Here is a 25854-nt window from a genome sequence, read left to right as displayed (position 1 = left end):
GTATGCTACATTTGTCAACAGAGATGTTTGCATGAAGGAGAGATTTTGAGATTTCAACCAACATAAGGGTTATCCTTGCTTTTTTAAATTCTCATTAGGCATTCTGCACTGTGCTCTTTTTTAATATAAACTGAGGCCTCTTTTAGAACTATTTTTCTGCTCCTCTTCACCTTAACACCGGTTAACATTTTTTGTGTAGTTATTCTGTGAGCTTATTTGTTAAAAGCAAGGTTTAAACTGGGCAATGTTTTTTGAAAATAGAAAATTAAAAAGTGGTTGCGTGTGTGTGTGTGTGTGTGTGTGTGTGTGTGCATGTGTGATTATACAGTAATTGCTACGGCCGATTTTAAAAACCATGCCTGAATGGCAAGTACAAACCGTACTACTATGTGCAGACATTAATAGAATGCCTTAGGCAAAATAAATGCCAAAAAAAAAAGAATGGATATTTTTGCTCATGTAAAGAATATTTTGAAATGGGAGAAACATATCATGTCACGTGATCTATTTAGTAAATCATTTTAATGACCTAAAGACTGACTTGGAACCTCTCACAGTGAGAAGGAGAAAATAGTGCCGTTCTAAAGTGTTTATTACTGATTTAAAGAATTAGATTGATATTTAGATTAGTTTGGTGCTGCATTAGGTTTTGCATAATAGGATTTTTTTTCTGCAAGAACAACTAAGTCATCCAAGACGTATTCCATCGGAGGGACTCCGCTCAATTAATTATAGTCAGTATGGTTCAAAAGCTGTATCTCAAAACTGCAATGCACGGAGGGGTCGCAGTAATTATATCAAATATAATGATAATATGCCAGATGACTGGCAATAAGTGCTTCTTATCAAAATTGCAAGGCACATGTTTATACAAAGTATGAGAGGAGACAATGAGATTTTAATTTAATGAAGGGTTGAAAATGAAAACGTCACTGTGCAAAAAAACATAACTCATTCAATGCCAGCCGTTTTTGATCATTTTGACATTTTCATTACCCACATTTTATTGTGTTAAATAATTATTTATACACCCAATATACCAAATAAAAACACAGACTTTCTTCTTTCTGCCTTTTTTGTGTTCTCAGACGCTCAGCAGTAGAAAAGGGGTATGTTTACAAAATTCAGCCGTTTCTCCCGCTCTAAAACGTAAAATTGGGCTGCCATCTACTGGTGGTAGTAGATCACTAAAGTTGTTTCCATGTTACACATTCATAATGGAGCGGTTATCAGACACCCCCAGCCATCCCGTTTAAAAAAAAAAAAAAAAAGCATAATTGACAAAAAAATGAGAGGTATCTTAAATATTTCAAATATTAGAAAAATTAAAAGTGGTAAAAAGATTTTTGAACTTTTTTTTTTTACAGTCAATGGCAATGAATGAGTTAAGATTTGACGTTTCTTGAGACACTTGTGGAAGTCCTTAAGGAAGGCGATATATTACATAATACAACAAGATCATAAATGCGAAAATACTAAGTGTTACATGCTCGTTTCTTGCACTTGTCTGCATTCTGCGGAAAGGATTATTGTGTTCATTTCAGACATAACTTGAGGAAAATAGGCATCTGCAACACATATTTAGAGGTTGGAGGAAATATCTCTAGTGAAGGTCAAGGAAATAATGCAAGACAAAAGAAAATGAAATACAAATTATGCATTCACATATCAGGGAGGGACAACAATGGCATTCTACATTCGTTCGAAAAAACATCTCTCAAACTGGTTGTCTACTTCCTATTTCGATCATTAAAATGGAAATACCGTACAAGCTTTTACAACCCGCTTTCATCATGAAATAATAGCCCTCAGTGATCCCTCCAGTTTGTTTCTATAAAGGTAAGTGTGTTTAGCTTCAATTAGGATTCACAAACGATTAGTATACACAAGGGCAACACAAACGCTCCTCACTAAACACACGACTCCAGAGGAGTGAGTGTTTAGACGAGTCACCAGTAATGAACTGCATGTCACTGCATGCGTCATTTATTTGGACTTATTATTTATTATGGCTTATCGTTTATGGCTGGGGTTCGAAAGAGAGAGAGAGCGAGAGAGAGAGAGAGCGAGAGAGAGAGAGCGAGAGAGAGAGAGAAAGAGAGAGAGAGAGAGCGAGAGAGAGAGAGAGAGAGAGAGAGAGAGAGAGAGAGAGAGAGAGAGAGAGGATGAGCACTTGAGTACCTCGGTACCTGTTGGCGATCCACAGTGCTGAGGCAGCCTCCACTCGAAGTCTAAGCAGCGTCCAATAAGATTGTCAATATCAGAAGAAATAGCAGGAATCTTAGAAACACGCAATTATAATGTCGGGGGCCACCGGGGACTTAACGTGTGAGGAGTGTTTTTCAGCAAAAGGGGCCAACAGCAGCGACTTGCACGCGCTCTCCGCGGTGGACGACGACGAACTTCTGCGCTACATCTGGACGGAGTATCTGCATCCCAAGCATTACGAATGGGTTCTCATAGGGGCATACATTTTTGTGTTCTTCGTGTCACTCATTGGCAATTCGCTCGGTGAGTTTTTTTTATTTTTTTTTGAGCAATAAATCACTGTGAGTTTGTCCAGTTTAGGAATTCAAAATTGTGTTTGTGTTTTCGTGCGGATGTGTGTGTGTCTGAGTGTGAGTGTGCGCTCGTGAGTCATGCGCGTGAATGAAAAAAAAAAAAAAAAAAAAAAAAAAAAAAAATATATATATATATATATATATATATATATATTATATATATATATATATATATATATATATATATATATATATATATATATATATATATATATATATATATATATATATATATATATATATATATATATATATGTACACACACACGCACAGTGTTGGGCAAGTTACTTGAAAACTGTGCTTTACTGTACTTATTGCTGTCATTTCAAAGTAATTAGTCACATTTCATCATTACTGTGGTTAAAATGTAATGCATTACACTACTATTGCATTACTGATATATTACTCTCACCACCATAACTGGAAATATGGATTTGCCATTCCAAATTTAGCTCATTACGCATCCAGTTATTGGCTTAAGCCTAAAACCAGTACAAATGATTTAATCTGGATTGTATGACAAAATACAAAATATTTTTTTGTATTTTAGTCCCTTTATAATTTAGCTTCACAGCATAGTGGTGCATTGTTTATGTTTAGGCAAAAATAGTTCGTGCATGTCACAATTTCAATGTTAATATTCAAATTCACAATCAGTTGGCTATGTTAGAAACATATATTTTTTTTTAAATAGATGGTTTCGGTGGGGCTAATGTTAGCAGCTAGCCTACATCATTAAGATGATTAACGTGCTGTCTAACATGAGTTGCTTCATCTTGATACACATTGTGACAGGGATCTTGCTGACAAGGTTTCCAAACGCTGATGAATCCAATGTGGAAAGTGGCAGTATATCTCCTAACAAATATTCTAAACTCTTGATGTCAAAGTGTCATCCCTCAGCGAGAGAGCGCAATACTCCTCGTGTTTTCTTTTCGCTAACTTCACATTACTGTGACCCCTCTCTAAATGCTTTGTCAAATTACTGGTCCTGTTTTGCAAGTGGCCAGATTTTAGGTGTCACTCACAAAGTGCACCTAATGATTATATTTTTCTTATCTTTATCTCTGAAAGTAATGGTCGTATGTCCATCTTGTGTACATAATGTCAATATTCAACCTGCCGTTTCATCTCAGCTGTAGAAGATCATTAAGTAAACATTTTGCCCTGGACTTTTCTCTTCCGATCTCGCTGTGGTTTTGGCGAATTTGGGGGGAAACCCCCCACCACTTTCAGGCTAAAAATACATCGTAATGCGATAATTGACTCTCATTTGTAACGAGGACAATATTATTATTTTATGTGTGTAATAGCTTATATTCATGTGTTACAGTAAAAAGTAATGCATTACAGTAATTACATTACTTTTGTAATGCATTATTCCCAACACTAAAACAGATACAAAGTATTCTATTCACAAGCACAATCGACAATGTTATTTTACTGATGTGTAATCACGGACGCAACAGTGCAGGTTTATTTATTACGCTGGAGCTACAACTCAAGATTACTTAAAGGGGCATCAATTTCTTGATTTAAAAACTAAGGATCCTAGCCTTAAGTAGATGGATCAAGTTGTGTTTGTGTTTTATATGCATACATGTCATCATCCATCCATCCATCCATCCATCCATCCATCCATCCATCCATCCATCATCTTCTGCTTTATTTGGGGTCGGGGCACAGAGGCAGAGCAGCCTCAGCTGGGAAACCCAGACTTCTCTCTCCCTGGCCACTTTGTCCTGCTCCTCTGGCAGGATTCCTAGGCGTTCCCAGGCCACCTGAGAGACATAGTCTCACCAGCGTGTCCTGGGTTGTCCCCGGGGTCTCCTTATTCAGGTGGGACATGCCAGGAAATCCTCACCAGGTAGGCGTCTAGGAGGCATCCTAACCAGATGCCCGAACCACCTCAACAGGCTCCTCTCAATACAGAAGAGCAGCGGCTCAACACGGACTCCCTCCTGGATGACTGAGCTTCTCACCTCATCTCTAAGGGAGAGCCCTCACAGCCTGCGGAGGAAACTAGTATTAGTTTCGCTTGTATCCAGGTTCTTGTTCTTTTGGTCACGACCCACAGCTCGTGAGGGCAGGAACTTGGATCGCAAAGAGAGAGCTTTGCCTTTTGGCTCAGTTCTTTCTTTATCACGACAGACCAGTTCCGATTCGCCAATTCGCCATTCGATCTCTTGTTTCATCCTACCCTCAGTTATAAACAAGTCCCCAAGAAACTTCAATTCCTCCACTTAGGGAGGACCTCATCCCCGACCCAGAGATGGTAATCCACCCTTTTACGACTGAGGACCATGATCCCGAATTTGGAGGTTCTGATCTTCATCCCAGCCGCTTCACACTCGGCTGTAAACTGCTCCAGTAAAGGTTGGAGCACATGGCCTAAAAAAAAACAAGAGCACCACATCATCTGCAAAGAGCAGAGATGAAATGCTGAGACTCCCCAAATGGACCCACTATACACTTCGACTGTGCCTAGGGATTCTGCCCATTAAGGTATTGAACAGAATTTATGACAAAGGGCAGCCTTGGCGGCGTGTAACCTCTGCTGGAAACGGATTAAACTTACTGCCGGCAATGCGGCCCAAACTCTGACAAAGGTACAGGGATTGAACATAAAAGGGCATTCGATAGTAATCCTGAAGCAGCCCCCACAGAACTCCCTGATGGACACGGTCAAATGCCTTTTCCTAGTCTACAAATACCTACAGCCCGCCTGATGGACCTTCCTCTCCAGCACCCCTAAATGGACTAAAGCGGGGAGGCTGAGGAGTGTGATCTCTCTATATTTGGAACACACCCTTCAGTCACCCTTCTTAAAAAGGGGCCATATGTTTCACCTTCACTGAATTCTTAAAGTTGCTTTTTGCAATGTTGTCAAATGTCACTGTGTTTCATTATATGTGGAAGGATCTAGTGAGGTGGTTAGTAAGTGTTGATTACATGATTATTATCACCATTTGGTTTGAGGAAAAATGTTGATCACTCACATTTATTAATAATTAAACACATTAATCCTGTGTTTTGTCTTCTTTCTGTGAGTTACTCTGATTTATTCATTTCTATTCAACTCTTCCCTGTCATCAAGGCTGTATTTTCTATTTACTACAGTACTGCACACCATTTTTTTTCATAACCTCTAGAATATCTCAGGAAATAAATTAAATATACCACATTTATTCCACAGAGAACACAGCATTTGGAGCAATAGTTGCACCCCTTTTTTAATATTTGGTTGCACGCGATTTGACAAGGATACCTTAGATAACAGCCTCCAAATGTTTCTTGTAGCCGACAATAAGCTAGCTATTTCCTAACAACAACAAGAAATAACAGAAATTTCTGAATTTATGAAATTAGTTCATGTAAATCATGTTTCCTGAGCACAGGAGACGCAGTGAATAGCACGCCCACCTCACAGTTCAAAGGACCCAGTTCAAATACACCTGGCTCCGGCTTTCCTGTGTGGAGTTTGCATATTCTCACTCCGGTTTCCTCCCACATTCCAAAAATATGCATGGCAGGTGAATTGGACATTATAAATTGTCCTTCGGTGTGCTTGGGCGCGTGAATTGTTGTTCATCTCTGTGTGCCCTGCTATTGGCTGTCAACCAGTTCAGGAAGTCCCCCCGCCTACCGCCCGAAGTAAGCTAAGATAGACGCCTGCGACCCTTGTAGGATAAGCGGCTATAGAAAATGGATGAATTGATGTTTCCTGAGCACCTTAGAGGTGTTTCTAATATTCAATTTATCAATGTAAGCCACAGTGCGATTCCATGCTGAGTTAGGGAGTCAGGATAGGGTGCCAATACCATTGACACAACATGCTTTAGCGTTTCCTCATTTTTCTTTTCCTTTAAAAATGCTGTTTAGCATTTGGCCTTTTTTCAAAAACAAGCTCTCTATAAAATTAATTAATTATTTTGCTCACCTTATGGTTCTTCAAGTTAACTCATTCAATGCCAGGAGTGTATTTTCATGTTTTTTTTTTTTTTCACGTCTGGACATTAAATCCCAAATACTTATTGAATTTATAGTTAAGTACATTAAGGACGTTAATTTCCAGATGCTTAGTTTTAATCGATATTTAAGAATCTGGTATTGAAGATCTTAAAAAATGTGAAAATAAGTCCCTGGCATTGAATAAGTTAACTATTTCATACACTACCACTTTGTTTTCCATTAGCAGTGCATGCGCTGGATGGTCTGTCTCTCTGTGTGACATACTAACAACTACAATTGACACCGGAGTGGCAATTCATCAATTTTTTGGCGCACGGAGTGTGCTAGCACCAATATGGTTTACAAGGGGTCTCAGCTTTTTCGGCTTTTTCATTATTGACTTAGGCCCATGTTTTCTTCTTTCATGATACTCCTGAGATCGTGCCTTCCCAGCATGATTCACAGCACTACAAGGAATGAGTCAGAGGGATTACACATCCACATACTGTATAGTGGTAACTGAAACTAATATTATCACAAGCCTGTTGACTTTTGAAATCAATGTACACTCGGAATAGTTTTTCTCTGAGTCAAAGATGTCCAACATAAAATCCAGTTTCCTCTCTGATTTTTTTTTTTTTTTTCAACAGCAGCAAAGGGAGGCTCTCTGGGGACCACAAACAAGGGGGGATTTACTCGCAGTGTGAAACATTAGTGCACGCAAATGAACACGCACAAATATTGGTATAGTTTTACACTCAGCAATGTAGTGATTTCAGGAGGTCTACTCAATATTATTGCTGCTTTTCACTTTTTCACTTTTTTGCACCACACAGGATTGGCTTACAATCCTTCTTGAGGAGGTACAACATGACCATATTTGCTGAAGTATTGTCGACTCAATTTGCATACCGTTATTTTAAATGGCAAAGACTGACAGAGACTCACGATAAGACATTTGTAAAACATTTGATTGCAACACGCGCTGTCAGCAACAATCTTCGGTTGGCAAAATAGTTCAATTAATTCATATAACTTTAAAAGATGTTGGAAAAAAAGTTTTCCTTGAGTGGAGACATTATTTGTTCAACACAGAGGGGGGCAACTCTTCTTGTGTCATGGTCCATCAATGCAGTGTTTTCCAAATAGTTTGTGAGTACAAATTTACATATGTGAGTACATTGCAGGGGATATATAGAAACTCATTAAAGCTCGGATGACAGATGAAAATAAAATGACACTGCATGCAATGGCTTTTTTAACAATGAGTTTTTTAACACCTGTCTCAACGGGACTAATTTCAAAGTGCTCTAGTTTTTTTTTTCTTTTTGTAAATGTTATAAGAAATATATATCCCCAAATTCGGTTTATTCTTTATTTTGATTCAATCACATATCAACCGTTACGTCCGTAACCAGGCACCACTTGAAAGCTGGACCTCAAACAGGCAGACGGCTCATAAAAAGTCCCAAAATGTTTATTCAACACAAATTCACGCACTGCGCAGGAGAGCAAAAACAACAATGCAAAGTACACCTGAAAAGTGACCAAAGTTAAAATTTCAACAGAGACATAGAGAAGAAATGTCTCTGCTATGAATATGCACCACAAGGAGAGGGATAGAGCCAACAGGAGAACAGCTTAAAAGTAACTCCCAAAATTCAGCAACTAGGGAGAAAACCCGGAGAGGAGGAAAATTATTAACATAAAAATGGGCAGGACATGCAAATACAGTGGGCCCCTGCGTTATGAACTTAATCCGTTCAGCGGCTATGCTCGTAACTCGAATTGCTCGTATGTCGGGCAATCCAAACCTATGTTAATTAGTGAAAATCTTAGGTAAAAACATCATGCCTTTATACACATATTAAAAATTAGTAACATAATATACTGTACAGTTAAATAAAATAATGAAAAGAAATAAGAATAAAATAAAAATATACAAAGGAAAAATGACATTTACCTTTGGGGCGACGTGAGTTGAGCTGGTGGTGGGTGGAGGCGGAGGGGAGCAGAGACCGACCCGCAGATTTTTTTTTTCTTTCTTAAACGAGAACTTTTCTTAAATGAGAACATATCACTGGCGATTTCCTTCTCTTTAATCCATAATAGAAGAAGACTCTCCATTTTGTTGTTGATCGTGGAAAGTCATGCCCTTAGAGGACTTGCTTTCTTTAATATCTTCCTTGTTCTTGAGAATTGTACCGATTGTCGAGCGGTCATGGCCATACTCACTAGCAAGGTTAACTATCCGTGCGCCAACCTTCGTATTTTTTTATTATCTCCTGCTTCGTTGCTATTGTCATCATCCTCTTACTTCTTCCTTTACCGCCACTTGCAATTTTAGAAGCCATGTCTAACAGATAAAGTTTGCAAAGTCTTCACAACACACTGACCAGCTCGTGCCATCAAGCTAGATGAAGGTGTTCGGCCAATAGCATATTGGCATTTCTGCGATTGACGTGACGCCGGCCAATAGCATATCGACATCTCCGTGACTGAGACTGTGACTGTGACCTTAATCGATCAATAGCATATCGAGATATATGACATGCGAGAAAAGTTGTTGTCTTTGATGCAGTGAAGCGAAAAAAATAGTGCGAAATTATCAAAGTAATTTCAAACCAATCATTGGTCTTGATACATGTCAGCTTTTACAGATCGATAGGAAGCTTGCATTAGGTTTGCAGTTATTAACGTATAATGCATTGATTGACTTTTTCTGTTTGTGTTTGAACGTGAATGCACTACATTAATGGCAAGCGCTGATGCTGGAAACTGATGCCGTACACAATTGGTGAGAAGTTGTTTTGCACCCTAGTCATTGACATGATGTGTCTCAAAGGCAGTGTGATACTGGTGACTCTGTGATGTGATGGCAATGAAAGCGTTTGTGAAAATGTTACCTAGACTGCTTTTGGAATGAATTGGAATTTACAGTGTAAACTCTTGTTATGTGTCATGTTTTGTCAGCTACAGACTCCACTCTAGATTGATGTTGCAGCAGGGCCCTTGTCATGTGAAGTAACATTCGAGTCAACAGTTCTGTTTGGCATGCAGCAAACCTTCTAAGTGCGTCTCTCCGCAATATAGTTTTTTTTTTCAGAGAAAAAAATATACAAAGCACTGAGGACGCAATAGATGAAGCTTGAAATAGCGAGGGAAAACTTTACCATGAAATTGGCTATAAGGAATCCCTTTATTTGCATCTATCACAAATTTAGAACTACACAGACACTAAGGAGAGTGTCCAAGTGATTTCAAGGCACATGATGCAAGTCTGGTGTAATGTGCACTCGATAATTTGTAGGAATTTGTGCATGATAGAGTTGGGTTAACTGGGCGTTTGCACCGCTGTATGCTATGTTGGGAAGATGGCTTCTGTGCAGCTGTGCATGCATGGTGTACTCTTAAAATATATGTTAAATGAAAACAATTATAATTCATTGAACTACTGCAGTAATTACTGCAGTAATTAAAGGGATTATCCCGTGCACGCTTTTGTCAAATAACTGTCAATGATTCAGACCCCCTTGCCCGTCCCAAACTCTCTTCCTCTTCTCCTGCATGCAAGGGTGCTATTAAAATATATTTTAAATGATTATGATAATAATTCTTTCAGTGACATGATTTGTATATGCTTTTTAAGTGGATTTTCCCATGCCATTATCACATTTATGAATGAAATACAAAGCCATCCATGTACACACATCGCGGCGTCCACTTGTGCCTACTTCTGATCAAACTTGTGTTTACTCCACTGTGAAATAGACCGCTGTTTAGGTAACTAAAATCTAGTCTGCTTATGGGAAACAAATTAGCAGTTGCGCCAAGGGTCAAATCCCACTGCTCTTGCCGGAATGCTAATAACCAGTCTACCAAATCCACCAACACTGAATTAGGTTTAGACTGACACAAAATATTAGGCGAACCCGTTTTTTTCGACAAGTACGGTCTACTTTCTGTAATGGGTTGAATAGAAAAGGTCCGCATGATGTCAGATACATGGAGGATGAACCTGTTAAAGAAGTTCCCCAAATCAAATAACTCCTGTAAAGATTTCACATATTTCCTTTGATTTAATTTTGTTTATTTAATGGATGTACTGCAGAAATAATATTTTCCAAAGGTGGTGTAATGTTATTGAGCCTCTGAGAGGTCAACTCACACACCCATCTGATAATACACATTCTGTGGTGCAGAACGCTCCAATTGGGCAATTTCTCTCAGTTTGTTTTGCAGTATGGAAAAACCGCCACATGCGCACTGTGACCAACTACTTCATAGTGAACCTCTCGTTTGCCGATGTCTTGGTGACCATCATCTGCCTGCCTGCAAGCCTAGTTGTTGACATCACGGAGACGTGGTTTTTTGGACAAACGCTTTGCAAAGTTGTGCCCTATCTGCAGGTAAGAAACCTGTGTACTTTGGTGCATGATGTCTTAAAATGTTGTTTTTACAGTGATGCTCATGTTGAAAAAGTAAATGCATACATTTTCATGTTGTGAGAGGGGTGAAATATGTTCCAAATAAAGCAATTGATCTATAAAACTACTCAACCCTATAATGGCCACCATATCCGTTTTGGACAATAATTTTGGACATTTGCAACTCAACTCATTAAACTCTTTCTTAAACTTGGTGTAACTATGTTTTTCTGTTTGTTTTTCTGGGGGTGTCATAGAAATCTTGCTTATAACTTACTTCTTGTGTGTTATTGTGTGTTCCTTGTGTGTGTTTCATGGTTTTATGTGGTTTGTTGTGGAGTAAATGTTGAAGGAAAAAAAAGAGGCAATATTTATTTTAGGTTATGATATAGGTTAAAAATTGACCATTCTTTTGTTGTTTGTGACTCTAATAACTATTTCTCAATGAAAAATTACTAATCTGACTATTAAAGGGTTAAACAACAAAATGCAAATAGGATTTAGTAGGGGGGTACATACCTTGCGACACTTTGCAAAATTGCTCCATAACAAGTAAACATTGATGGAAATCATTTTATAAGTCATGTTTTGAGGTTATGAACAGATTAAAGTGTTAAGAACATGTGTGAAGCAGCTCAAACGTAGGACTGGGACAGGGTAGGCAATCCAATTCCCAGAGAGCCGTATACTGTACCTGCATGATTTTGATGTCATTCCTACACCACACCTGATTCAAATAATCAGCTCATCAGCGAACTCTGCAGAAGCCTGATAACGATCCCAATCATTTGAAATGAAAAAAAAAAAAAGAGGGGCGTCATCAAACAGAAACATGCAGGATAGGACCGCACGTGCCTAATCCTGGAATGGGAGAACAGCTTGATGTGCTTTCAGTTGTCCTCCCATCTCTACCTTGACTCAGCTAACAAAGTAAGTCAACAGTCAGAAGCCTGAACTGCCGCAGTGCTAGTCCTGCTTTGGATGTTCAACAAATATGCTGAGGGCTTCGAATCTGAAGGTGTGTGTTGCCAGAGATTGAGCTGAAATGTACAATTAGAAAGACAAGCAAAAACGTTCTGAATGTCTGAGGGAGATGTGTAAGGTGTTACATGCATCACACACACAAAGATTCAATAACTGAAACATGTCTAAATGGTAGCGCAGACACACACTTTTGGTGGATTTGATCGTGTCATAGTCTCTGTTTATGTGTTAGGTCTGTATTCTGGTTTTGTTCATGTTTTCCTTCCCTATATGTTAGTCTCTACTGTATTTTGAATGTGTCCACCTGTCCCGGACAACCCACTCCCTTGTGTTAACCAATCGGCTCTTTGTACTAATTGTTTCCTGTCCAGGTATTCCTTGTTGTTTAATTAGTTTGGCTTGTATTTAGTTCTTTGAGTCTTTGTCAGATCATTGTCATGTTTTCCCACCTGCTTGTCTTTTATAGGTCTTGCAGTCGTGTTTTTCCCCTGCATCCTGATTATGTTTACCATTTTGTTTAATTAAATGGCTTACTGACTTACTTATTGGGTCCACAATCCCCACATCCACACTGTCCTAACGGATCAATGTTAAGGCAGACAGATTTTGAAGAGAGTGGACTTGTGTGTGTTGGATGTCATTATTTGCCATCCAATAATATGACAATGGCATGTCTCAAAACATCTGAATCATTGTAGAAATCAATTAAATTAATGCCTTATTATTATTGTCAGCTACTGTATATAATGTTTTTGTCAAATTAATTTTGTTGAATCCATGCATACAATGACAACAAAGGCATTCTTTTCTTTTCTAACAAAATGACACACTTGCTGATCTGTGATTGGACTGAGCGATTTTCTCATCCACTCAGTGAGGTCTATTTTCACTGCTTTGTACATATGTTGAGAACTTCAGCCTTTTTGCAATTTCAAAGGCTGCACTTCTGATTTGAAAGGGAATGAAGGCAGTACTTTCATTAGCTGGGAAGCTAATTGGCTTTGTTCATACCTACAACTGCGCAAATGCTTATTTCTAACTGCATTTGTCAGTGAAAACACACCTGCTTTTTATTCATTCAGTAAAGCATTGCACATTACAAGACAAACCAAAAAGAGCCAGCCGGTCGTCGCCTACATTCTGGGAAAGATTTGGGGATTTTCTCAGGTTTACAATTGTTTGCTATAGCTTCGTCGAATTATATTTATAGAACTTTATAACTCAATACTATCTCATAGTTATTCCATAAATGAACACTTTTTACTGAAACAAATTTTTGCTTTGTTTGTTCTAGTGAGTGATTTTCTAATGACTCCTTTCGCCACTGCAACGTGTGTGTTGGATGTCATTATATGCCATCCAATAATACTGCAACGACTGCAACAACTTTCCCCACTTTGGAACAGTGTGTGATCATAGTGGGAAATTGATTATTGTATACGTTGAACATTAGTTGTGTTGTTTTAAATTCAAATAGATCATAGAATTTAAGAGTGTTTTAGTTAAGTTATTACCCCATAACCACAAACAATATGTCATGTATATGTTTGCTTATTTAGATCCTTTGTTTTAAACACGTTACATAGTTTTAAATCATTTTCATATGATAATTTGTATACTGTATGCAGGAATGTATATATTTTTTTCATGTTTTACTCACATGAGTACCAGGACATAGTGGTACGCACGCTTTGTTTCATTGAAAAGTCTTCCTCATTGTCATTCTCAGTGTCGCTCCCACATCAAGCGCGCTGTCTGTGTTCACTCAGGGATGTATTATTAGCATTATTAAAGCATGCGTCCTCAAAGTTTCATTTGTCCATCAGTTCGGGATCCAGTTTAATTAGTCCAAGTAAGTCAGAGGTAAATTCTCCGCCACTGTAGAGTGACAACGTAAACAATTTCACTCCCACCCTCACGAGAATGATAAGCAGCCCCACAGCCAGTACAAGCTGCTTCAATAAACAAATAAATATCTTCAGCGTAGGAAGAGATGGTACGTGCATGATTACAGCAACTTTATGAAAGACCAGGAGAAAACTATTAGAGCCTGGGTTGTTCCTGCAGTTTGTCTCGCAACCTAACAAGAGGGTGATTAGTTATGACTTCTCGATTAGCTGGTTTGTTCGCCGTGAGTTGCGCTACATTCACATGCTCTTTTCATACTTGTCAAATAAAGGATGGATAAGATGATTACATTTTCTTGCTTGCCCTTGCAATAGAAAAAAAAGTATTAGTATAACATTTCGCTCAATGACCACATGGGTTTATTTCAAAAGACCCTTTCACTTATCATACTGGCACATGAGAAATCTGTGCAGTTAGAATGAGAGGACCCTGAAAGATAAGTGACTTCAAGACACATTTTCATTTTGTGGTCTTAGCTTCCCTTCTTGCTGTAAATTTACTCTTCTCTGCTGACTGATAAGCAAATTGAACAGAGAACTGTTTCAGTGTGTTTAGGTCTGGCTTTCATCTTGTGGGAGTTCTCTCTCTTGAGTGAATTGAAATCTTCTCCCTTTCTAGTCCCTTCACACTCTCTAACAGACCACGAGAATGTTCTGTTAAGACTTGTGTCTTTGAAGATTCAAATTAAAGAAACCTAAATGACAAGGATACCTTTTTACAACGACAATAAATGCTTTCTATTCTATTCTATTCTATTCTATTCTATTCTATTCTATTCTATTCTATTCTATTCTATTCTGTTCTATTCTATTCCAACGCTACTGGTTAAACATTGTCCTTTGAGTAACTCATAGTAAAGTTTGCAAAAAGTATAAAGTTAGTGAAAATAAAGAACACATATGTTCGTTGGTTTTTCAACACCCAAAGAATCAAGAGTCATTTGGAACCAGAATCGAATAGAAGAACCCAAATCGGAATGGAAATTGTCCAAATTCAAATAATGCCCAATCCTATTTGTGTGTGCCATGACTTATTCTTTTTTATGATGTGACAGGTACAATACAATACATCTTTTTTTTTTTTATATATATAGTGTTTTGACAATAGCTACATCTATTTCAAAGCGCTTTACTGACCATATAATGTTAAAAACAAATGCAGAAGAACACATATCATAAAACACTGACGATATTACAATCTTAGTTACAATATTACAATCTTCTTACATACATCTTGTTGTTTGAAGCAGTTATAGATTTAGAAGTCATGAAGAAACATCCATATCATAGAGTTGACTGAGAAAACATCCGGAAGTGCATAATTTTCATCTTGAAAACATATATGATGTGAATAACATTTTCAAGGAAAATGATTCCCTCCATATTCCTGCATAGTCTTGTATGACTTCAGTTAAAATTTATAATGCAGGGCAAAAACAGTGAATATGAAGGTGACTTTTGACTGGTACCTGAGATAGATCTTCCATTTTTTAAAATATTTTCAGTTACATATGGAAATTATTCATTTTAATTAATAATAGATAAAATAAATAAATAAAAACATGTTTTTAAATGTAAATGACATGTTTATTTTTCAATATCATCTAGTGCCAAATGTGGCCCTGGAGCTGTGTGTTGCAAAACCCTATGTTAGAAGTTAATGGCAACCTTTCAAATGGTTCAAAACATTGTTTTCTGAAAATTGTCTGAAAAAAATAACATGCCAGATGGCTGAGAATGTGAACTGTTGTATCTTTGACTGTCAGATTTTCCCTTGTTTACTTTTTAGACAATCTCCGTCTCAGTATCAGTCCTGACGCTGAGCTGCATTGCGCAAGACCGCTGGTACGCCATCTGCCACCCGCTGATGTTCAAAAGCACCGCCAAGAGGGCTTGTAAGAGCATTGTCATCATCTGGTTGGTGTCGTGCATCATCATGATCCCCCAAGCCATCGTGATGGAGAGCACCAGTCTGCTGCCAGCACTCACAAACAAGACCAGTTTGTTCACCATTTGTGATGAACACTGGGAAGGTGCGTAATGGATCAAGCCATCCATTTTTGATTCCGCTTTTCCTTCTTGGGTCAGTGCAAGGTTGGCCCAGGCAATTTGATGTAATCGCAAAAATAATCATTTTAATTTTATTGGTATAAATGTGTTCAAATGAATGCCAAGCGAAAATAGAGTCTACTAGAATGGTAATTGTTTGTCGTTAACATGGTGTCATTTTTTTATATTGTAGTTGGAACTCATGTTCAACGTGCTGTAACATGCAATAATTCAACTGAATCACTTGGTAACATGTACTGCGGCACTTTCTCTATTTTGGTTAGCAAATGTCTACAGCAGTTCACAGTCCGCTGTAGCAATAATGAAAAGAGAACACTGATGGGAAAAGGGACGCATTGATTTCAGGGAAGTGTCAATTTTTCAGGAGTGGCTGACACACCCAGCAGGACATTAGGGCGGGATATCTATTATGGAGGAAAGGCTATTACATGAAATAATAGTCTGCAACAGTCTATAGAGTGAAGGAAAAACATCCATCCATCCATTCATTTTCTAGAGCCACTTATTCTCACAAAGGGCGCAGGTTTGCTGTTGCCTATCCCAGCTGGCTTTAGGCAGGAGGTGGGAGACACCCTGAAATACTTGTCAGCCAATTGTAGGGCACACAGAGATTATTTCTCATTTAATCCAATTTTAAAATACATATAAACTATACAGGCAATGCACGTGTCAGAGTTGAAATTGAGTGAAAGTGTCATGATTTTGAACTATTGTTGCATATGTAGGATATTTGTCTTTACAATAAGGTTTTGTTAAAAAAACAAAACAAAATCATTTGCGACTGAACAAGACCAAGTATGAAAAGGCCGTTATACTGCTTCCGACTCCATTTTGGGACGGAGCGTGGGAGTGTTATTGCAGTTCATCAGGTTGGCGCCACTGTAAAATGACGGTCTTTTGAAGACAAAAACAAAAAAAATCCAGAACATTTAAATCACAAAAAGAGAAGCCAAAGTGGCAAGGGAACCCTGTAGTTATTGTTTAAGTTGTTGGAGCTGAAGATGGCAGACACCTCCAAAGGTTGTGGTGACAAATTAGGCCAAGATCCCATGGAACCTGCAGATCCAGACAGACAAACTGGCAATATTCAACCAGCCTGATTTAGTAGTGTTAAATAATCATCAGAAGATTGCAATTTTGGTAGATTAAGCAAACCCCAGTTATCGCTACATCCAGTAAAAGGAACACAAAAAGTTGGAATGTATCAAGGGCTGGAGGAGAACGAGAGAAAATGTGGAGGGTAAAGACGGCAGAACTTCTGTACTGTGAGGTGGACGTGCGAACTACTCTTGCATGTGACATCGGAGGATGTTCCCTATTCCAGTTTCTTCAAAATAGCCACCCTTTGCTCTGATTATTGCTTTGCGCACTCGGCATTCTCTTGATAAGCTTCAAGATGCGATCATCCGAAACTGTTTTCACTTCACTGGTGTTCATTATCAGGGTTATATTGTGCAATTACTTTAGAAATTACCCACACCTTGATTGATGGCCAGAGCTTGACATGTGGATCAATATAAGTTCCAACTTCAATGTCACTTGTTCAAAGCATAGTAATGAGAACAGACTCAATTTCTGCCATTGCTAAAATTTGAATTAAACATTAAGCAGCAGACGATCTAATACGATGCACTAGTCTAACAAATGCCTAATTCTTGCAATGTGGAAAATCCAGAGTTTTTGGGTTGTGAGTCAGCTGTACTTATCACTGTTATGATCTGGCGTGGTTTTAGTTAGAGACAGTGTTGACCCCAAATGCAGAGTGTGCTCAAAAATAATAATTTAATGTGTAGATAACAAAATAAAGTGACAAACAAATAACAGCAATAATCACTCTACGAATTATTCAGAAAGAAACAAAATGTGACTCACGGCAAGAATGACAGCAACAATAATTAACAGTGACCCGACAAGCACTAAAAGAAAACAGGAAACTGACAGGACAAAGACGAACACCTGGACAAGACACAATTTTGGTGCTGGAAGCTGATTGGCTGACACGAGGGAAGAAGGTTAACAATTACAGGTGGACACAATCACACTCACAAGACAGTGACACAAGGAGAACAGAAACATGAACTACCAGTAATTGAGAACATGAACTTAAACCTCAGCAACCCAGAATGTGAAAAGAAATCAAATACAAACAAAACCTAGGAACAGAAAAGAACAGAAAACCCAAATAATGAACCAAACACAACAAACACCAACCGGAACATAACCGTTAGTTACTATGTAACCATGTACAGAAATTGATAAGTGTTAGCATACATTTTCAGTCAAGTAAGATTTATTTGCTTGTGATTTGAATTAGCAGATTAATCATGATTATTTTTTTTACTGTCATTGTCAAAATGTTATGTTTTTCAATTGCAATAATCAAAATTTAAAATTCTAACTTTATGCTTTTTGTACACTGGTTAGATCAGTTTTCACGGCCTGCGCTGCTTGTGTTTGAGTTGTTGACTTTTGGAAAAGAAAGGTCAAATCACACCCTGATTTGGACACTAATTGACTGCCATTGTGTTTGGTTTAACCCGATAAGCTCTTGTTGTGGGTGGGAGGGCAGAATCAAGATGTGAAAGGAAGAGCATGTGAGCGTTGCTGTCAGATCAATATAAATTTAACTTGAAAAAAGGCCCTGATGACATCTTTGATAAAGATAGAGTGATATGCATTCATTGTGAGAAGGAGCTAATTTTTTCACAGAAGCAGATCAAGTTTAGCCTACCACATAAATGCAAAGCCAAGCGATTGCAGCCAAAGCTAACAAAGACACTACTGTAGTGTACCATAGCAAAAGCTCTTTGCCAAACTAAACTCGAGAGCAACCCGTGAATGACAATTCACACTCACAAACACACCTACATAAAGCCAATTTAGAGTCTCAAATATACCGACCATGCTTGTATTTGGGAATGTGGGAGGAATGCAGAGCACCCAGAGAAAACCAATGCGTGCATGGGGAGAACATGTAAGCTCCACACAGGAATCGAACCCACAACCACTTTATGTGTGCTGGATGTATTAGTTCTACTAAAGTTTGTTTAAGTAAATGCAGATATTGCTGGTATTTTCAATGTTACCGTGTATATGACGCACCAACAGTTTGCCGACAATGTAAAAACTTTAGCAAGATGGAATAAATATCATCTTCAATTAATTGTGTTTTTTAATCAAATTTTACTGTATTTACATTTGTAAGTTATATTTTTGTTGCGGACATGGTGGCCTTCTGAGACCTATGTGTGGCTTGCAGGTTTGTGAGTGGGCGAGCGAGTGAGCCCGGAGCCTTGCGCAGTGGGAGGAGCATTTGAGTGTGCAAGGGAGCGTCAGGGGAGACTTTCACTGAGTTCTATTGAAAAAATGCAAAAAGTACCTCCTCGTTATCATGTTTGATCAGCTCCGGGTTCCACTCGAGGTCACAATGTGAGGGCCGGTAGCCTGTTAGTTCAAACCTCGTGGCAGCCTCACAGTCACTAACCTGCTCACTTCTTTTCTTGAGAATAATGCAGTAATTGCAGTTTACACGCTGCTTGTGTTGAGTGAGGTTGTTTGCCCTGGCTGCTTACGACAAACTGACTGCCTCGAGTTTAGCTTGTCCTATTACCATTATTACAAAAAGTAAGAATATGTCCGAAATAGAAACGTCATAACTCGGCTATGTGACTGGCGGATACAATCTTCCTCAAATTTTGTTGAGAACAAACAAAAACATACAAAAAAGAATATTTATGTTACTATTTATAGGACTAAAGCATACTTTTGGCCTTCATTTTGGGGAAAAAAAAGCATGTCCTATATTTGGGGAATTACGGTAAATAATTAAAGCCACATCTTTGCCACAGTAACCAACTACTGTATATCTAATTAAATTAAAAAAAAAAAAAAAACTAATGTTTTTTTTTTAGAAATGGTAATATGAGAATAAAAACAAACACATTAGTTCTTGATTAATCAATCACTTATTTTAATTCAATATCCACACATTTACATCTCAGGTAAAAACATCAACATTCCTTTTTTTATGAACCGTATTATACATTGGAGCCTTTTTATTGTTTTGCAGCTTTTTATTTATGTCATTTCCCCCCACATGGGACACATTCAAGTGAACTCAGAAATGTCAAAATTTGAGATCAGTCAATTTCCAAAGTCATTTGGGGACTTTTTTGTCTGTGCTCCTTTCAGCTGAGATCTACCCAAAAGTATATCACAGCTGTTTCTTCATCGTCACATATTTTGCACCATTGTGTCTCATGGTGCTGGCCTACTTTCAGATCTGTCACAAGCTGTGGTGTCAACAGGTGAGTGCATTCTCTGACAAACGAGCGATCTCGATGCGGCGCTACGTGCCTTTGAACCCTTTCATATATTTCTGTTTACTTGATATGTGTCGACAGATTCCTGGCAGCACGTCAGTGCTTCAGAGGAAGTGGAAGACCATGCAGTGCTCTGCGGCAGCTGCCGGGCCCGGAGAGTCCGTGCGGGTCAAAACCAGTACCGTCTGCGCCGAGATCAAACAGATCCGGGCGCGGCGCAAGACAGCTCGTATGCTGATAGTGGTGCTCTTTGTATTTGCGGTGTGCTACTTGCCAATCAGCGTGCTCAATGTGATGAAAAGGTATCAATTCATAAATATTCAAAACAGTGAACGCAAAATAAATTTGCTGAGTTTACTTCAAGATGGTAATGTTTGCCCGCAGGGTATTTGGGACCTTTAAGAACGCAAGTGACCGAGAGACGGTGTATGCGTGGTTTACCTTCTCTCACTGGCTCATTTATGCCAACAGTGCACTGAATCCGATCATCTACAATTTCCTCAGTGGTGAGTTTGTTCCACACCCTTATGACCACTCAAGCACTGGCTCCCTACTGCCCTCTGGTGCAGTGTTTTCCAACATTGAGCCACGGCTCTCAATTGTAATTTGAAGTTTGAACGATCTCCGCACGAAATCCTGTTTCAATTCAAAAGGTTTGATTCTTACCTTTATCTACCTCGGAAGAGCGGTTACTCGTGTCCTTATGTGTCACTGGCAAAACATGAACAGCATTATATTTGTAAATGATAAATAGTGGACAAATTGTGAAATTTGATAGTTATCGGAGTTTATGATTCTCATGACACATTTGTGTTCCACGGAAACCGGATCACTGATCCCATAGACAGCCTGGCAAATAAAACTGGCAGGATATAACGTCAGTGGTTTCTTTTTATGATTGTGTGCTTCTTAAATGTCTGTAATCAAGATATTTTTAATGTGATTTCCTGAATATTCGGTTAGTATTTCACACAATGTTTTTAAATGCTTTATTTTGTGCTGTTAAAATGTATTTAAAGTTATATCAGTTACTATTTGGTTGATTTCAATTTTACATGTAAAGGTCAGGAACCAACCCAACCAAATATGATGACTAGGGATGACATTCTGGCCCTTTTGAAATGTCTTTCACTCAAGGAAATTACTATGTTTCATGGTTGAATGTTTGGACTCTTGTCATCATTTCTAATTCAGCGTCAAGTGAATTTTTTTACAATCGTCTCAAAGATTGATTGATTAAAATATTGCATTTGAAAGGATCATGTTTGAAATGTATCTGAGTTTAATTCCCTCTTTCTTTTGGTTAGGGAAATTCCGTGAAGAATTCAAAGCAGCCTTTTCTTGCCATTGTCACGGTGAAGGCCAAGAGAGACCGAAAAGAATAAGCGCCCGAATGAGCACAGACAGTCGCAAGTCGCTGTCCACTCATGTCAACAACGTTGACAATGTGTCACACATATCAGAACAAATAGTGTAAGACCATCATCAGGTTTTGACCTCAATTTTCATGAGTAGTGCAGTCTGGCACAAAGTGTGACGGAAATTTGCATAAGAACAGCCTTGACTAAGTTTTAGTATTTTCACGGACCAGTGCATTTCATGACCAGCCATTTGCACTGTTACGGGCAAAAAAGAAAGGTAATTTGAGTTGACAAATCAAAATCACATGTCTGTGAAGTGTGCACTACTGGCTGTTTCCAACTGGACTGAGCTGCATGCGTGTGTAAAAAATACTAACACTTGGTGTAAAGTGCCCCTTCGCACAGTTAGACCAAATTCATGCAGGGCATGAATATAGAACGCTAATATTCTAGCACTGAGTTACTTACAGAGTATATCAATTTAATGGCTATAAGTGATTCAAATTGGAAAAAAGTACCGATACAACCTGTGACACAGCTACCTCGATCAAAGTCACTCATTTGATTTCATTTAGGCATAGTCTACACGTAGCCAGAGTTCTTGCAAATGGGTGGTGAATTTCTTTCGTTTATTCTATACGTATTTTTTTCATTGAAAAGGAAGCGCTCTAAAATCCCTGACCAAAGTCGAGATTTGCCAAACTCTCCAGATCAGCGTTTGCGTGTAGCTAATCATAAACCGGAGTTTTACGTCATCACTCTGCCAAAAACATCCCATGCTCGACTTGTGTCGCTGCTTGCTCATTGTTGCAAACCCAAGTCTGGTGCCACTTGGAGGCGCTCAAGCAAAGGATGGCCGATAGGTCGGCTCTTTGCTGACGCATAACAAGGTCACGGCCAAGGCATATTTCCCGCCTAAGACATTGACACCATGACGTGAAGAGACAGAAGGTCTTTCTTATTTGATGACATTTGGCAAAACGACTGCAGCCTAGCAGCACGACATGCTTGTAAATGAATAAAACTGCACTATATGGATTTGTGCTTTTTTTTTTTAAATAAACAAAGCTATCACCCCCCTGGTTAGGTGTAGACAAGGCCTCAGTTTGTTTGGTTTTTTTCAAATCAGTCTGGAACGTTCTCTGATACGACTAAACATTCCCTGAACTAAATTGCCAAATAGCGTACCTGCATGACTGAATGTGAATTCCTTCTTTGGTTTGTTAGGGAACCTCCGAAAATGATCATTTAAAAAAAAAAAAGCTTGGCCTATAAGTTTTGTCTCAAATTGTGCGGCCAAACTACTTTGTTCAGTTGAATGTTTCATCCTTTTTATTCAGCCTCATGTTTTATATTCTTACATAAGGTGTTTAAAGTTGACTCTGTACACTTATTTCCTGACTTTGTTGCTAACCTGTTTTGTTGTCATTGATGTTGATGGTGGCAAAAAAAAAAAAAGATAATTTGACTGTTTTGTACTTTTTGTAAACCCAGTTCCTGCTCTTGTCTTACAGTGTATACTTGTCTTGCTTGCATTTAGGAAATGCTAAGCTCGGTAATATTCTTTAAACACTATTTTATCCCTAATGTCAAGGAGTGGTTGGGCCACATACAAGAATAAAAAGCACAAAAAAACAAAATTAATTTTACAAACAAAACATGGAGCGTCAGAAATTGTTCACCTCGTCGATTCTAAAAATATTTGAGCAAAAAAAAAACAAAAACGTTTTTTATGCTATGGGAACACAGTTGTAACTGAAATAGTTTAAGAAAAAAAGATGCATCATTGGAAAATGCTGTTTCGTCTTAATATTATCAATACAAACATGAGACAGGCAGTTTTTGAGAATAAAGACATAATGTTACGAAAATGAAGAATGCATTTTGTAAGAAGTCATTGTATTAATGTAAAAGTAAATTCAGTAATTTTGAATATTACTGGAATAGAGCCACAATATGATAAGAAAATTCATTTTCGACAGTAATATCGCATTGTTAATATCACAATAAACCCAAAATTCACAACATGTAGTTTGTCATTTGCAGTGGTATGAAAATGTTCATCATAATATAGTCATATCAATGTAAGTTACAATGGAGTGCTAAGCTTATTGGGATCTTAATTTGGGATCTGCCTGATAGCGTTGTTGTGCAGCTATTCGAATCTCAAAATTTGGAAATTGACATGATTTGCTTTTTCGGGCCACATAAAATTATGTGGCTAGCCAGATCTGGCCCCCGGGCCTTGAGTTTGACACCTGTGCTTTAGGGATTTTTTTTAATATCTTTTTTTTTGGACCTGTCAGGGTTGAGCTTTTATGTGTTGCCATTTAAATGTATGCCTAACACCTTCAGAATCCCAAGTCCTTGCATTGGACACACACATCTGAGTTACAGTTTTCTCTATTTTTTTCTTCTTTTTTTTTTTTTACCTATCAGACTTTAGATTCACAACTCTGGAGCATTTTGAAGGCTCAGGGGGTTGTGTATTTTTACATCCTTTGATTGGTTCACCTGAATAGTCTGCTGTGTTTTCCTCTAATTCAGTGGTGTCAAACACATTTTTATTTTGGGCCGCATTATAGTGATAGTTTCTTTCAGAGGGCCGGAATGACTGAATTCAAATACATTTTAAGTGTGTTGATCACACATTTACCAAGATTTGATATCAGAAGCCGGCAAAAACTGTTCAAAAGAGATTTGGAGAAGAAGATAATATTTGGTTTTCTTCACCCAAATTTTTAAAAGTTAAAGACAACTTGCAGTTTTGGTGTTTCAGTCAGAAACCTGAAGTCAAATCAGTATTTCAAGGGCCACAAAAAGTGAGGTGGCGGGCCGGATCTGGCCCCGGGCCTTGATTTCGATACCTGTGCTCTAATTGGTTGATTTTTAAAGTCGCAGGATGGACCATTTAGAATTGCCGTTTACTGGTGTTACTTGAATGCAGCACGCTCACTATGGCGTCACAGAGAAACCATACCTTTTTGAACCATGTGCCGATCGAAGGAAAGCGTTGGCAAATACAAATACGATTTCACCATTGGTTTCAGTGCTTAATAGCGCGGACAGCGATCCTGCCACACAGGATTAACAGACATCAACACAACTCATGCAGCCGCCCATCCGCGATCGAGGGAAAACAATAGTCGCTAAGGTTAATTATTGTCTTTGCTGGCGTTTTCTTTTGTGTTTGGTGGGTGAACTCAAATGTGTAGAATAGCTTGATGCGTGGCGCAGGTGCAACTTTCTTCTCGTTCTTTTCTGTCTTTTATTTACGATTGGCAAACAAACCATCCATTTCCTTTCTTTCCTGTTTTTATTCGCTATTGACATACAAACCGGAATGGCTTCAAAACGTTGCTCTTCTCGGGAAAACAATACAAAGTGACTTTTTTTCAATGGTGTCATTTGTGATGCGCTAATGAAGAACCTCCTGCGCTTGACAGAAAGGTTTCTTCTTTGTGGACGTAACCTTAACACACCATCTCTTCTTTATTAGATATTACATAAAACAAATGTTTTACAAAAGTGATTCATGTCAACCAAATGTTGGGTTATTTTTTTTTAAATAAATATATGTTTAGACTGATTGTATGTAAATATGTTGTTGCATCAAAATATATGTATCTTTTGTTGAATATGTCATTAATTTATTGAAGTCAAAAATGCTTGAATAAATACATCCATTTGACCTGACTCATGTCTGTCTCGGTTCTTTGAACTGGAGTAATGTTATCCACATTCGTCACGAAACCTTCTGTAGCCTTCCTCTTGCATTTTCAACTTTTCTGCTTTATTTAACTCCTTAGACGTTTGGAAGCCCTTAGAAATAGCGATTGGACTTTCAGCTTTTAAAGGGAGTTGTTCATACAAAAAACTGTCTCTTTTGTGTTTATTTTGGTTTATTTTAAAACATCACTGTTTTACTCACAAAATAAACACCAGGATTACTCATACAGTTCAATGCACATCATAATTTAAGTGTAGCCTATACGTAATAGGACATTTAATATTCATCCATCTTCTTTAACCGCTTCTTTAGTCCACACAACTGTCGCGATTTTAGATGTCCTTAGAATTGTGGAACTGTGGAACATTTGGAAGTCAGCAAAATTTCCAAGTTTGCAGAAACAGAACAAAACAAAACAAAATTAAGCCAAACATAAGTGCCACTTTTATTCACCAATGGATTAAGTTGACAAGTATATTTGTTACTTTTCAGAAGTTGAGAAAATAAAAATGGCAAATGTCACACTTCATTATAACAAACT

At 38.1% G+C, this 25854-nt stretch overlaps 1 protein-coding gene across 2 annotated transcripts; it reads left to right on the top strand.

Moving 5' to 3' along the window:
- Nucleotides 1-2226: 2226 nt before the first annotated feature.
- Nucleotides 2227-25279, top strand: hcrtr2 (hypocretin (orexin) receptor 2). 2 transcript variants are annotated; one of them, XM_088421577.1, is made up of 7 exons: nucleotides 2227-2511; nucleotides 10743-10921; nucleotides 15620-15863; nucleotides 20092-20207; nucleotides 20304-20524; nucleotides 20607-20728; nucleotides 21530-25279. In XM_088421577.1, the coding sequence occupies exons 1-7, from the start codon at nucleotides 2301-2303 to the stop codon at nucleotides 21697-21699; spliced, it is 1263 nt and encodes a 420-aa protein (XP_088277703.1). In that variant the 5' UTR covers nucleotides 2227-2300; the 3' UTR covers nucleotides 21700-25279. The 2 variants fall into 2 exon arrangements, with proteins under 2 accessions (XP_088277703.1, XP_088277704.1); XM_088421578.1 differs by lacking the exon at nucleotides 2227-2511 and adding an exon at nucleotides 9185-9309.
- The last annotated feature ends 575 nt before the right edge of the window (nucleotides 25280-25854 follow it).

The sequence above is a fragment of the Hippichthys cyanospilos genome, chromosome 8, assembly GCF_059441005.1.
Source record: "Hippichthys cyanospilos isolate Australia breed blue-spotted pipefish chromosome 8, RoL_Hcya_1.0, whole genome shotgun sequence".
Taxonomy (NCBI): domain Eukaryota; kingdom Metazoa; phylum Chordata; class Actinopteri; order Syngnathiformes; family Syngnathidae; genus Hippichthys; species Hippichthys cyanospilos.
This window is presented reverse-complemented; position numbering and strand designations above follow the sequence as displayed.

What these genes read in the sequence shown, in the direction of transcription:
- hcrtr2 (XM_088421577.1), top strand. Translation starts at nt 2,301, where the DNA reads ATGTCGGGGGCCACCGGGGACTTAACGTGTGAGGAGTGTTTTTCAGCA. An exon ending in AAGTTGTGCCCTATCTGCAG is followed by an intron (nt 10,922 to 15,619) that starts GTAAGAAACCTG and finishes TTTACTTTTTAG; the next exon opens with ACAATCTCCGTCTCAGTATC. An exon ending in ACAAGCTGTGGTGTCAACAG is followed by an intron (nt 20,208 to 20,303) that starts GTGAGTGCATTC and finishes ATGTGTCGACAG; the next exon opens with ATTCCTGGCAGCACGTCAGT.